We start from the raw sequence: 15,183 nt of genomic DNA, 5'->3' as shown, positions 1-15,183 counted from the left end.
TGTCCATGGCCTCAATCATGCTGTAGAGGGGCTGGTTCACGAGCTGATTGCACACATGGCCATGGTCTTATCTGCCCTTGGTCAGCCCTAGTCATGTGTGAGAGACAAGTTTGATACTTCTTCTTAAGCCCACTTTAAAGTTTATAATGAGGGGCTTTGTTTTCATTTGCTCCTGTGGCTTCATATTAGGCAAACAGAGTGATAGACACTGACAGAATAAAAAATTTAACTTACTTGCAAAAATACTACTATTGAGTATCCAGTCTGGTGCTTAAACTAGCTGGACACAGCTAAACTTTTTAAATCAGTTTTCCTAGTTTATTATTGTATTTCTCAGTCTTAATTATACTTGTATTTTTCTTAGCTCAGCTCCTTACGTATCCCCAATTTCCATCACTAGTCTTCCCATATTCCTATTCTGAAACCTAATTAAAATTATTTCTATTATACAACAGTGTTATCACTGCAGTCTAATGTTATACACTAGATCCTCAGATTTTATTCATCTTATAAATAAAAAGTTTTATTTATAAGATGAATTTATTTATTTACTGAAAGTTTGTGCCCTTTTACTAAGCTCTCCCCATCTCCCCCACTCCCCAGACCCTGGCAGCCACTTTTAATGCTCTCTGTTTCCATGAGTTTAATCATCAAATCATCACCTTGTACACTTTATCTTATGATTTTGTTTGTGAATTATACCTCAATGAAGCTGGAGAAAAAGAAATTTTTTCTCTTTCAGCTTCATTGGACATTAAGGAAGAATGCTTCCTCTGTCTATTTCAGTTCCTGGACCTTCCTTTCAAGCTTAGGTCGTTCATTTCTACATAATAATATTTACCCAGTTTCCTATTTACAGGGACCTCCACCCTGTCAAGTACAGAGTTTATTTCTATTCTCTCTGATTCCATTTACAGTATTTAAAGGGTTCAAGTAGTTCTAGCATAGGTACAGACATAACCTAAGACTGACTCACAACAAAGATAGATGAAATAAGTTTATTATTTAACAATATAATGTTTATATATTGTAAATAAATGTGAGTGTGTTTAAGGCACTTCATAGAGAAGAGATTGCCATAGTCAGAGCACTTCTCTTGAGAATAAACCTGACTTGATGGGCCAGGAGTAAACAAGACAGAGGACTGGAGACTCTTTTGTGCAATTCTGGAAGAAGGGTTTGATGGTGAAAGAGAAAATAAAGCTATTACAGAGTAACTGGAAAAGGTAATATGTGATGGCTAGAGAGAAGAGCCTGAAGATAAAGACAGAGAGCTAGTTTAAGTACATGACCGTGCATGGGTAACTTATCTTCCTGAAAATAGTTTGTACCGTGAGATGTTTTCACAGCACACAAAGTAGTTCTGTGGCCTAGCCAGCCAACCAAATGGGAACAATCACAAGGAGCAGGGATGATGAGGAACTATGCATTCTCCAAATCTCCATCTCCAGGAAAGAAACTTTGAGAGGTAGCAACCACAGCAGAAAAACTACAAGCAGTGCAACAAGTCACCTATCTATTTGAGAGATAAGCAGGGCACATTTAGTCTAGATTACACTGTATCTTTTTTTGGAGGGAGGCCAGTATTTAAAGTTGCTAAATTTGAGCCAAGAGATGTGGCTCTAGCCCTGGGGCAAAGCTTGGAGGCTCATGCCTTCTTCATTTAGCAGAGCAGCCAGGACTGAGGTGTGGGACATAAGAACATGGGTGGTTTCTCAGAGGGTCAGATCAGAAACCAATGCAGCCTGACCTTGAGATGGCTTGAGTGTAAGCACAGCAGCTCTGCCCTCCATGGCACTGTCCACAAAGACTGGGAAGCACGCTGAGAACTTCCAGTGTCTTTTATTTACCCAAAGATTAGAGTCAACTCCTTTCTCTTTGCCAGGATCCAGTTTAAGGCAGTGAATGAAAGACTTAGGCTATTAGAGAGATTTATAGCATAGTACTTTTTATTCTCTACTCAAAATAATATTAAATAACAATCAAATATCTCCAGTTCTAGCTTTTCAGCTTTCTGCTGGTGAAATTTCTTTCCTTGATTTATTCCCAAAGGCTAAACAGTGAAGACCACTCCACCAAATCAGGAATGTTGGACAAAGAGAGATCTGCCCTTCAGCAAGCTCTGTGGACATAACCTGGTTTCTTCTTCCCTGTAGGCTAGATGACATGTCTCCCTCTTTTATACCAGACAGAAATGACAGTGATGAGATCCAGTTATAAGTCTTCTTTTCTCATGTGGAGCTCTGAGAGGTGGGACTTCCTCTATTCTCCAACGTCTAGAAATATCAAAGAGTAGCAAGTGACATGACAGAGCAAGATAGAAAGATCTTGAAGATTTCATGCCTTCTTTCCTCCCCCTTATGGTTAATTATATAAATCATCACTTAGGAACGCAGCAGCCGAAGGCTTGGGACACTATAATATCCCATGAGAGTTTATCAAGTCCGTACACTTTTCAGATGAAAAAAGGATTGTCACAAATGAGTAAGAGACTTGGATTCCTAAAGTAGAATTGTTCCGGGTCTCCTGGCATTCCAGTTATGGATATATTAATTATGACTCAACTATTTACTTGAATGGATTATGTTTGTCCAGCAATACAACAGACATGGTAGTGCTCTCGAACATTCCATGTGCTTTCTCTTCCTACACGTCCCAGCCGCCGTGGTTAGGTTGGGACCGTGCCTCGTTCTGGCTAATGCCTGTGAACAGATAGGAAGTGTGTCACTCTCCATTTGAGGTCCTTAAAAGTAGGTGGGTTTTCCATGCTCTCTCCCCTTGCATCAGCAACCCTGCAGAGAGCTGGGATTCCCGCGCAGCTCCTGGGCAGTGCAGTGCCCTCGAGTGCCAGGCACTTGGCATTGGACTTTCTGGGAGCAAGAAACAAACCTTTGTAATGCTGAGCCACTGATAGTTCAGGGTTCATTCGTACCTGATACATAGTTTACTCTAGCTTGGCAAATTCAAAGGGAAATACGCTTTATGAGTTTACTAGCTATTGTCCAAAGTAGTGCTTTTGCGTGTTTGTGGGTGACAAAGCTATTGAAACTTCAAATCCAAGTATTCTCAGTGAACAAATCTTTGTTTAGATAAGTGGCTAAAAATTCTGATTCTGGGCCTGGGTTAAAAATCCAGGTTCCATCACATACTAGCTATATGACTTTGCGTAGCTTACTTAACTCCACGAGCCTCAATTTCTATATCTACAATATGCAGTTAATAATATTACTCAGTTCAAAAGCTGTTGTGAGGATTAAATGAGTTAAATTATGTAAAGCAAAATGGACACAATCAATATTATTATTATTACTATTTTAGAGAATTTCATCATAAAATTTTGGTTATGAGGCTCTTAATAAAATTGAATTAAAGTGATATCAGGATTGTGGGGTGAAGAGCAGATGACGACAATGCTGTAGCCAAAATAATGGTTGTCAGATTGAAAACAGTGGAGGTTCTGGAGCTGGTAGGGGTGGCTGTGATTGTGAGGGTGGTGGGCTATGGGCCTATAGAGGAGTCAACGGGTTTTAAAATCAAAGTCTGCCAGCATAAATCTTGCTGGGAAACTGACTCATAGTGCAAGGCCAGGTATTCTCATCTCCATTTTCCTACCTTCATTTCAATTACAGATGCTCTTTCAAAGACTGTGATAAACATCACCCAGCAAATCCTTTCCCTTAAAACTTTACTTTTTAACATCTTTATTGGAGTATAATTGCTTTACAATGGTGTGTTAGTTTCTGCTTCATAACAAAGTGAATCAGCTATACATATACATAGATCCCCCTATCTCCTCCCTCTTGCGTCTCCCTCCCATCCTCCCTATCCCACGCCTCTAGGTGGTCATAAAGCACCGAGCTGATCTCCCTGTGCTATGCAGCTGCTTCCCACTAGCTATCTAGTCTACATTTGGTAGTATATATAAGTCCATGCCATTCTCTCACTTCATCCCAGCCTACCCTTCCCCCTCCCCATGTCCTCAAGTCCATTATCTACATCTGCGTCTTTATTCCTGTCCTGCCCCTAGGTTCTTCAGAACCATTTTTTTTTTTTTTAGATTCCATATATATGTGTTAGCATACGATATTTGTTTTTCCTCTTTCTGACTTACTTTACTCTGTATGACAGTCTCTAGGTCCATCCACCTCGCTACAAATAACTCAATTCCGTTTCTTTTTATGGCTGAGTAATATTCCATTGCATATATGTGCCACATCTTCTTTATCCATTCATCTGTCGATGGACACTTAGGTTGCTTCCATTTCCTGGTTTGTAAATAGAGCTGCAATGAACATTGTGGTACATGACTCTTTTTGAATTATGGTTTTCTCAGGGTATATGCCCAGTAGTGGGATTGCTGGGTCGTATGGTACTTCTATTTTTAGTTTTTGAAGGAACCTCCATAGTGTTCTCCATAGTGGCTGTATCAATTTGCATTCCCACCAACAGTGCAAGAGGGTTCCCTTTTCTCCACACCCTCTCCAGCATTTGTTGTTTGTAGATTTTTTGATGATGGCCATTCTAACTGGTGTGAGGTGATACCTCACTGTGGTTTTGATTTGCATTTCTCTAATAATTAGTGATGTTGAGCAGCTTTTCATGTGCTGCTTGGCCATCTGTATGTCTTCTTTGGAGAAATGTCTATTTAGGTCTTCTGCCCATTTTTGGATTGGGGTGTTCGTTTCTTTAATATTGAGCTGCATGAGCTGTTTATATATTTTGGAGATTAATCCTTTGTCCATTGATTCATTTGCAAACATTCTCTCCCATTCTGAGGGTTGTCTTTTCGTCTTGTTTATGGTTTCCTTTGCTGTGCAAAAGCTTTGAAGTTTCATTAGGTCCCATTTGTTTATTTTTGTTTTTATTTCCACTACTCTAGGAGGTGGATCAAAAAAGATCTTGCTGTGATTTATATCAAAGAGTGTTCTTCCTATGTTTTCCTCTAAGAGTTTTATAGTGTCCGGTCTTACATTTAGGTCTCGAATCCATTTTGAGTTTATTTTTGTGTATGGTGTTAGGGAGTATTCTAATTTCATTCTTTTACATGTAGCTGTCCAGTTTTCCCAGCACCACTTATTGAAGGGACTGTCTTTTCTCCATTGTATATCTTTGCCTCCTTTGTCACAGATTAGTTGACCATAGGTGCGTGGGTTTATCTCTGGGCTTTCTATCTTGTTCCATTGATCTATGTTTCTGTTTTTGTGCCAGTACCATATTGTCTTGATTACTGTAGCTTTGTAGTATAGTCTGAAGTCAGGGAGTCTGATTCCTCCAGCTCCGTTTTTTTCCCTCAAGACTCCTTTGGCTATTCGGGGTCTTTTGTGTCTCCATACAAATTTTAAGATGATTTGTTCTAGTTCCGTAAAAAATGCCATTGGTAATTTGATAGGGATTGCATTGAATCTGTAGATTGCTTTGGGTAGTATAGTCATTTTCACAATATTGATTCTTCCAATCCAAGAACATGGTATATCTCTCCATCTGTTGGTATCATCTTTAATTTCTTTCATCAGTGTCTTATAGTTTTCTGCATACAGGTCTTTTGTCTCCCGAGGTAGGTTTATTCCTAGGTATTTTATTCTTTTTGTTGCAATGGTAAATGGGAGTGTTTCCACAATTTCTCTTTCAGATTTTTCATCGTTAGTGTATAGGAATGCAAGAGATTTCTGTGCATTAATTTTGTATCCTGCAACTTTACCAAATTCATTGATTAGCTCTAGTAGTTTTTTGGTGGCATTTTTAGGATTCTCTATGTATAGTATCATGTCATCTGCAAACAGTGACTGTTTTACTTCTTCTTTTCCAATTTGTATTCCTTTTATTTATTTTTCTTCTCTGATTGCCGTGGCTACGACTTCCAAAACTGTGTTGAATAATAGTGGTGAGAGTGGACATCTGTATTTAATTTTTGATAGTTTGATTAATATGTGTCTCAGGGTGTTTCTCCTTGGATTTATCCTGTATGGGACTCTCTGCACTTCCTGGACTTGATTGACTATTTCCTTTCCCATATTAGGGAAGTTTTCAACTATAATCTCTTCAAATATTTTCTCAGTCCCTTTCTTTTTCCCTTCTTCTTCTGGGACCCCTATAATGTGAATGTTGGTGTGGTTAATGTTGTCCCAGAGGTCTCTGAGACTGTCTTCAATTCTTTTTTCTTTATTCTGCTCTGCAGTAGTTATTTCCACTCTTTTATCTTCCAGGTCACTTATCCGTTCTTCTGCCTCAGTTATCTGGTATTGATTCCTTCTAGAGAATTTTAAATTTCATTTATTGTGTTGTTCATCATTGTTTGTTTGCTCTTTAGTTCTTCTAGGTCCTTGTCAAACGTTTCTTGTATTTCCTCCATTCTATTTCCAAGATTTTGAATCATCTTTACTATCATTACTCTGAAGTCTTTTTCAGGTAGACTGCCTATTTCCTCTTCATTTGTTTGGCCTGGTGGGTTTTTACCTTGCTCCTTCATCTGCTGCATATTTCTGTCTTCTCATTTTGTTTAACTTATTGTGTTTGGGGTCTCCTTTTCACAGGCTGCAGGTTCGTACTTCCCATTGTTTTTGGTGTCTGCCCCCAGTGGCTAAGGTTGGTTCACTGAGTTGTGTAGGCTTCCTGGTGGAGGAGACTGGTGCCTGTGTTCTGGTGGATGAGGCTGGATCTTGTCTTTTTGGTGGGCAGGACCGTGTCCCGTGGTGTGTTTTGGGGTGTCTGTGACCTTATTATGATTTTAGGCAGCCTCTCTGTTGATGGGTGGGGTTGCATTCCTGTCTTGCTAGTTGTTTGGCATAGGGTGTCCTGCACTGTAGCTTGCTGGTCGTTGAGTGGAACTGGGTCTTAGCATTGAGATGGAGATCTCTGGGAGACTTTTCGCCATTTGGTATTACGTGGAGCCGGGAGGTCTATGGTGGACCAATGTCCTGAACTTGGCTCTCCCACCTCAGAGGCACAGGCTTGACTCCTGGCTGGAGCACAAAGACCCTGTCAGCCACACGGCCTTTCTTGGAGGACTTGTTGGGAAGATTTCCAAGATGCTGCTATTCCTTCAGATTAGGGTGCAAAGAGCTTGACTTGGAGGGGTGAGAGCTGAGGTGACGGCAGGCCATGGGAGAGACAGGGACCAACAACCTTGAAGAACTTTTCTCCGTGATGTGGATCAACAGCACTGTTAAACTCCCCATCGGAGCTACTAGTGTTGGAGGGTCTCCTGCAGAGGCGGGGGGTGGCTTAGGCTCACCGTGGGGACAAGGACACTTGCAGCAGAAGTTCTGGGAAGTACTCCTTGGCATGCATGAGCCCTCCCAGAGTCGGCCATCAGCCCCACCCCCTTAAACCTTTAAAAAAAAAAAAAGATGGTATATGCTGGCTTCGGAGCTGTAGGCAGCATCAGTCAGCACAATGAAATGTGCCCATTTTCCAGCCTACAGCAGAAGCCACAGTTGTCTCTGTTCCCTGCATCCCAGGTTATACAAGAGGCACCAAATGATGCTGTGGAGTCTTAACTAAATCAAAGTGAAGGACAAGTATGATGGATTTATCACTGTCATTGACCTAACATTGACTAATGGAAGAATTCCCTATCAATCTCTAAGGCAGATTTCTACTAAGACTGTGGTGTCACTTGGGATATAGAAACAAAACACCCCTCACAAGTGTCAAGTACAAGTTAAAGAACAAATCAAAACCATCAGCTATTATTTTTAAAACATAAAAGAAAACAATTTAAGGGCCAAGTATGTAGGAAACATATTTCATGTGGGAGGGAAGGAGGGTAAAGATTGCTTATGGAAAGAAGCATCATACCTTAGAGAAGGCAACCATCTGGAAATTCCATTTGAGTATCTGAAGCAGAACTGTGGAGCTGAAAAAGAAAAAGAGTAATCAGACTGTGTGATGAAGGAATCAAGTAAATGTTTTCCTGACAACAAAACATCAGAACAAGTTAATTTCCTCTTTCCCCTTAAGAAATATTTCAGGAAACAGGATTTCCGTTCTTTTCTCCTTCCCAACTTTTCAATACAATTAGCAAACAGGCAAGGGGAGGAATCACATTCTTTCAGTGAAGGTGACTAGAAAGACCCGTATGTCAAGTGGAAGAACAACTGAGAACTATCCTGGTTACTGTGTGTTAATAACTTCCTTCTCGTTTTCAGAAGACTGTACATTTTAATGAAGACAAATTTTTAAAGCCTGTCTCTTCTTGTTCTTTACGGAAGGTCATAAAGTCATTGATTCTTTGATGGAAGACAGTACAGGTAATTGATGCTAATCTCCTCATTTTACAAATAAGGTCCCTGAAGCAAAAGCAATCATAGATTTTTAGTGACAGAACCGGAACTAGAACACAGCTTTCTTGACTTCTATTTAAGGCATAGTTTCTTTTTTCCTTAGGGCATCTCTGAAAGCAAACAGTTGCTGTAGGTCCTTCCTATCTGATCATAAACTCAGATGGGACATCTCAGATTTCTAAATTCAGATGTAACCTTCACAATTTCTGCTGGTAAATGTAATGGTAGCAATGGCCTCCAAGAGATATGCAGGCATGGAAGGCACAGTTATGTACATGCAGGTATTTATCTTACTTTTGGTTGCCAAGATCCATTCTTCGTGTGATGAATTTATTCAACAGATATTTGTTGAGAGCCAACTATGTGCAAGTCTCATTGTGCTGGTTATTTGAAAGAATCTAATCAAAAATAATGAGAAACATTTCAAGTTTTATTCCTAGGAGTAAGATGCCCATCCTCCTGTAAAAGGAGCTGACCCTTAAAGGAGCTAAAAAATAAAGATAAAAATAAAAAGGAGAGGGAGAGGAAGGAAAGATGAAGGAGGGGAGTGGAGGGGAGAGAAAAGGAAAATCCACATTCAGGTGAGCACTGTTCTTTGTACAACATCACATTTGAGAACTCCAATCAGTCAGCACGCTACAGATGGTAGATGGCCACACGACACTGTGATGTACGCAAGACTAAACTAATGCAAGATTTGAAACTAAACATTCACAATTGGATTGCCTCAGGGAGACTGATTAGGACTGATAGACATTGCTTCAACCAAGGAGTAATAACAGAATCCTATGTATTTCACACCTTTACCAGGGTTCGGTGACAAGAACACAATGCAAATAAATGCTAATTTTAAAATTGGCCGAAGATCTAATAGTCATAAGAGAACAAAACTGAAAATAGCCCCAAGGCAGTCTTTTCTTTTCCTCAATACTGTGCACATCTGCATTCTAAAAAGGCAATTAAGCAACTGTCCTCTTCTAGTCAAATCTCTGCCATGACAAAAGAGATGGACTTGAAATGCAGTGGAAAAATACCTACTTTGGGTGGGTTTCTAATCAGATTTCCTAGATGCTGCCAGGAAATTGTATTGTGCATAATGCTGTTCTAGAAGAGGGGGCATGCTGGTCCCCTGCCCGAGGGCCTGCCAGGCTGTCAGCCAGCTGGTAGCCCACAGAGCTGAGGACACCTGGAGTCCCCGCCATGCTTTGGTCCCACTAATTCTGTAACTGCTGCCTGAGGCAGGAGGCAGGATGAAATACATAACCAGCAAGAGAATTAATAACAGCACTTGAATCCAACTGAGATGGATAGCAAGCTGTGGAGGATGCAGTCAGGTATGAGAAAAGGAATCTATCAAATCATCTGATACCTAAAAACCTTTCTTAGAAAGTAGTATGAGAAGAAATCCTGTACTTTAGAAATAACATTCCCTTATATTCAAAATTCCACTGGAATCAATTCCCAGAAAAATCCACCAGGGCTTTCTTCGTTCCAGGGTTGATTTGATCAACAAAGACTTCCTCATTAGCTACTATGACCACGGTGCTATATGAAGTGTGTGTGTTGTGGCTGGGAGTGGATTAATCCTCAAGGGCACAAAACATGTAAGGAGGAAAGAGGAAGGAAATGAGGCATAATACTTATGAAGGTACTGGAAACAAGAATCTGGGTGCAAACGACTTAGTATTTAGAAGATGGTTCCGGGAAGGGCTGGGAGGAGTGCAGCAGCAAGATGGGGAAGGAAAGCCAGTAGAGTGTGAGATTGAGCAGGTGACCACTGTGAGTAACAGGTTCAATGCTACTAGAGACCTTCTGAGAGACTGTGTGGGACACGTTTGAAGAGTATCCCACCGCAGGGTGAGCAAATGCAGTATTTGTCAATTCCTATCCCCCGCTTTTTCAGGGTAGCTCCTGGGATGTTAATTTCCCAACATTCTGACCTACGCTGCACATGGACCAGAGATGCACCCAGGTGACAGGACACCATCAGGCAGAGAGATGCAGGAAGCCATCAGTGCATAAGAGAGGTGACTTCTGGGCGAGGTGAAGGGGTGTGGGCAGAGTACTGACATCATTCACTCCAGAGTGATACAGGAGATCCATGATATTGGTGCTTAGGAGAGGGACACATCGTCACGGGCAAAAGAAATCAAGGCAAGCTTTCATCTGGTTCTTTAAGGATGAAATGTCTGAGACAGATTAGAAGTACCTCTTTTAGAGGAACCTCTTTTGTCTTCATGGTTCCCTTTCTAATACTGGCATTTTTCACCAACATACTTGAAGGTCTTAAAATGTTAACACCATTTTCTATTTAAAGCAAGTTTTACTAAATTAAAAAGTTCTTCTACAATTATCCCCTTATTCCTCATTCACCCCTCAGCATGGTATGCCTCCAAGAGACTTGTTTACTCTCTTGACCATGTTCTCAGGAAGCAAAGTTCTTGAACATTCTGCTAAATCTGTCCTCTTTCTTTGATATTGACTTAGGAATGTGCTGTGCTTCAGCAGAATATTTCATGCTGTGGAAATCACACGTATACTTAGTTGTAATGAAAATTAATTTTGTACATTGATAAAAACTTGGTGACAGTATGCATGGCACTGCTTAAGTTTGAAGGATGACCCCGTAATTTATTCTTTAAATTAGCTAGACATATGAAATGGAGGGGAGGGTTCCAGATGAGAGGAATGGCATCTTAGGGGTAGGTATGACAAGACATGCTTGGTAAATGCTAACTAAACCGGTCTGACAAGAGGGTAGGGTCCACACTGAGGAGGAGTGAGTGTTAAGGCTACAAAAGGAGGTCACAGAGCCAGATTCTGGGGGGTTCTGAGCACCAGGTGAGGCGTAAGGGGACACTGAAGGCATTGCATAAGGAGATGAGATGGCAAAAGCTGTTTGAAGATGAAGGATAATGAAGCAGACGTGAAACAAATTGGAAAGTCAAAAGGCTGAAGGCAAGGAGACCAATAATGAGGTCATTTACTAATTCAGGCTTAAATTTTAAAGGCTTATAAATACGTCACAATTTATAATCAGGTGTATATAGTTGCACAGGTATAACAGAAAGAGACCCAGCTGAGAGAAGGAGTGAAGGAAAGAGCAACTGTTTCTAAATTGTCCACCCAGAGGGGGTGCCTTTTTCTAATTCCAGCAAAGAAACTGTATGTGCCAGCAAGAAACTTGTTTTCAATTAAAACACAAACACACACACACAAACATACACACACAGAGAAGTGTTTGCACCAGGTAAGTAGCAGTGGAATGGGAAAAAGATAAATAGGAGAAACACTTAAATTGGCACTGATAACAACTGTTCCATAGCAATACAGTAAAGACATATAAATTAGAATATTAAAATATAAGATAGATGACACTATCTCAATCATGGTTTAATAAACTTCATTTAATACAAAAAAACTCCATTTAATTAAAAAAAAGTCATCTAGGTTTTAAAATATTCTTAATAATATTACTGAATCTATAAAATTTCTATCATCTCTAAATTGCAGGGCTTGTAAACATAAGAAAACATAGCTGACCATAAAACCAAGTGGAAAAAAAAAAAAATGGAGAGAAACTTTATTCCTTCTTTGGTAATTCAGAAACCCTCAGAAGCTTCCAGAGGCTCGGGTAATTGGTGGGGTAATCAACAATTGCCATATAGTACTACGAAAAAAGAATTGGGCATTTTATTCTCTCAGGTTATTTTAATGCTCTCATTTTGTAATTTATCCTTTCTTTTACAAATGTAGAAACACATTCAAACACACATACACACACACAAGCCAAACCTGTAAATACACCCCTTAGAGCTCTTTATGACATTGTTTTCAGATGTGACCTTTGCAAACAGCTTACTCAAACAAAATTAGATCAGAAGGAAATTTGAAGGATGTTCCATCTTTTATTCTTTTAAATTAGCTAGGAACTAACTCTTCAATATTTATGACCACTCACTGAAAAGACATGATTCTTCTACTGGGAAAATAAGGTTGCCTTGAGCAGAGTTGCAGGAAATCTGATTTGAAAATCCAAGTTAATAATCTCCACAAGTCTAATAGGGCAATGTTGTAAATGAAACAGAAGTTAATAGGTACAGCAAAAGAATGACCTCTGTGGATTCCAATTAGAAGAAGCATATCAAGGAGGAGAAATGGGGGCTCAGGCCATAGATTGATATGGGTGGTAGTTATAACGCATGTCATGAATAAAAAGCAAAATTAAAAACTGAATAGAAGCAAAGCATCCTTCTTTTGCTTATTCTCTAAGACCTTAATTACCTGAAGTATGGGTGTTGTCGAAGGTTTAAATAATTCTTGAAAGAAACTCAAAGTGTTAAGAGCGGCTAGAACATGAGTGTTCAAGACCTATGGATTCAAATACCAGCTCTGTCACTTACTGGTTCAGTGAGTCGGCCAAGTTACTTACTGTCTTTGCATCTCCAAGTCTATGATCTGAAAAATGGGTGGGTCTAATAATAGCTGACCTGTAGGATATGTGAAAATGCTGAACACAGACTTGCTTGCATAGTAGGTGCTCGATTGTTCCATCTCTCCTCTCCTGCCCCTTCCTTCTTGGAGATGAGAAGAATCTTGGAGAGTCCCAGTGAGTTCTGAAATGTGAACGCATTGGACATTCCTCCAGGAGTAAAGGGTAAATTTTGCCTGTCTAACTGCTGTCTGTTGGTATAGCTCCCTCCTTACTAACAACAGTAATTTGGTGGCCCCGGGAAGCAGTGTGGCATGGGGCACAATGTGGAAGACTGTGGGCTCTCAGGCCATCCTACTGGGTTTGAATCCTGTCTCTGCCACCCACTGGCTGCCTGACCTTGGAAATGTTGCTTAATCCTTCTCTGCTTAAGTTTCCTTAGCTGCAGAATGGAGGTTAATAAAAACATTTTCTCTTAAGGTTGTGAGAATGAAATGACCTAATCCAGGAAGGAATTTAAAACAGCGCTTTATACACAGCAACCATTCAATTGAAGGTAAGGCCATTATACTAAGATTTCAGCCCCAGGAAACAGAGAAATTCAGATTGGTTTTTCACAATGGAGGAATCCACTTCCACTATGAAGGGATTTCCATGACGATTCCTTCAGAAATTACAGCTCATTGACTGGAAAAGGCCCTCAGTGGCAGCAGTGTGATCAGCACAGATGCAATTCATCCATGAAAGTGGATTAATTTAAGAGCCCACTATGTGCCAGACCTCGTAACGGTATCGCAGATCCAGACTCCTCATTATTTGGAGAATTCCCACCCAGAGACTCCTGTAGCGTGTTTGATCTTATTTATATATTCACGATAGATGTTTTCTTTACTGTGGACTTAACGTAAAATGAGCTCCTTCCTCTAATAAAGGTGCCGGCTTTACATGAAGTAGGTAAATCATAACGAAGGAATAATCACACTCCTCTGAGCGTGTTTCCCTGTTGGAATCAATCCTGAGCGGCTATTAATAGGGCTCTTTAAGAGCTGAATTTCAGGGAACGCTAACGTTTGATTTAATCAGCCAGAGCTCCTCCAGATTAGTATAAGATGCCAAAAGTGTCACCTTTGCATTTCCATCACATTCTCTCCAGGGAAGATGGGGGAGGCTCCACAAACGCGGAGGTTGATGAGATGACAGAGCATGTACTCTTTAAAGCCAATGACAGCCCCCAAAATTAGCCAAGGAAGGCCATTTTCATCAGACTAATAGAAAGAAAGGGGCTCAGGGCTCCCTCTGAAGACTGGTGTGGCCAGGCTGCGCCCTCAGCGAAGGGCCACGTGACTGCTGCCCTCACTCCTCACCTTTCAGTCCTGGCAGACACTGAACAGCCTGTCTCTCGCCTACCTGCGCTTCAGGCGTGTTTCTGTTCTCTTTATCAACCCCCTCAACCTCCCATAAGGTAGGAAGGGAATATGTATTATTACTATTTGTGCCAGTTATAAAGCTATTAACTCTCAACTCCAAATTCATTTTGCTCTCTGCTCCACTCCTGTGGCCGGAAATCTGAAAACAATTTTCTCCCTTTGCTTGCTGTTCCTATAGGTTCTTACCAACAGGAGGCACGAGAGGGAGGCTGGAAGTTTAGGGAAGAGGAGCCAATCGCCAATCTTGTTCCTCCCCGGTTTGTTTGCTATTGGTCAGCGCCCTCAGCAATGGCCTTTTGCCCTGGCAAGGCAGTTGGTCCCAGCCTGGTCTCCAGCATCTTTTTTTTTTTTTTTGAGTATGATTGCTTTACAATGTTGTATTAGTTTCTGCTGTACAACGAAGTGAATCAACTATATGGATACATATATCCCCTCCCTCTTGGACACGCTACCATGTGTAAAATAGCTAGCTAGTGGGAGCGTGCTGTATAGCAGAGGGAGCTCAGCTCAGTGCTCTGTGATGACCTAGATGGGTGGGATGGGGAGCAGGGGTGGGAGGGAGGTCCAGTGTCTTTTTTTGGCTTCCTCAGAACCATCTCACCTTGTCCCCCCTCAGCAGTTCCATGGGACCTCTCCTCCCAGTTTCTAGGTTCTCATCACCATAATCTCTTCCCTTGTTTCACCCAGGGCTGGGGGTGGGAGTGCTTCCCGCCATTCCTATCTCTGTGATACCTTAGTGCCCCCTTTTTGCTTTTCCAGTTTCCAACAGTTATTTAACCATTTTCTTATGTTAAATTCTCTCTGTTGAAATATCTACTGAGGTGCTTTCTCTGATTGATCTACTATGTCTGCTATAAAAGATTTGAGAAAATGGAGGCAACAATATGAACTAAGTGAAATAATCCATTCTGTCCTTCTCCATAGCCCTATCTATGCCATCTTTTCTCCCAACAAAAGTGTTAATTTCCAATTAATGTATCAATTGATAATGGCTTAAAATGTAAAACTCTCAAGTTTTTTACATTTTTCAAAGGCTTTCAAT

The 15,183-nt window shown here is 40.7% G+C and overlaps 1 protein-coding gene across 1 annotated transcript in view; it reads right to left on the bottom strand.

Annotated features, from left to right (window-relative positions):
- Positions 1–15,183, bottom strand: part of LOC309661843 (uncharacterized protein) — a 207,795-nt gene that overhangs the window by 41,293 nt on the left and 151,319 nt on the right. The window contains exon 2 of the mRNA XM_082463984.1: positions 7,798–7,855. Within this exon, the coding sequence (XP_082320110.1) occupies positions 7,798–7,855 (58 nt within the window). The remainder of the gene's footprint in view (positions 1–7,797; positions 7,856–15,183) is intronic.

This window comes from Balaenoptera physalus, assembly GCF_965194825.1.
Source record: "Balaenoptera physalus genome assembly, chromosome: 5".
In the NCBI taxonomy this organism is placed as follows: domain Eukaryota; kingdom Metazoa; phylum Chordata; class Mammalia; order Artiodactyla; family Balaenopteridae; genus Balaenoptera; species Balaenoptera physalus.
This window is presented reverse-complemented; position numbering and strand designations above follow the sequence as displayed.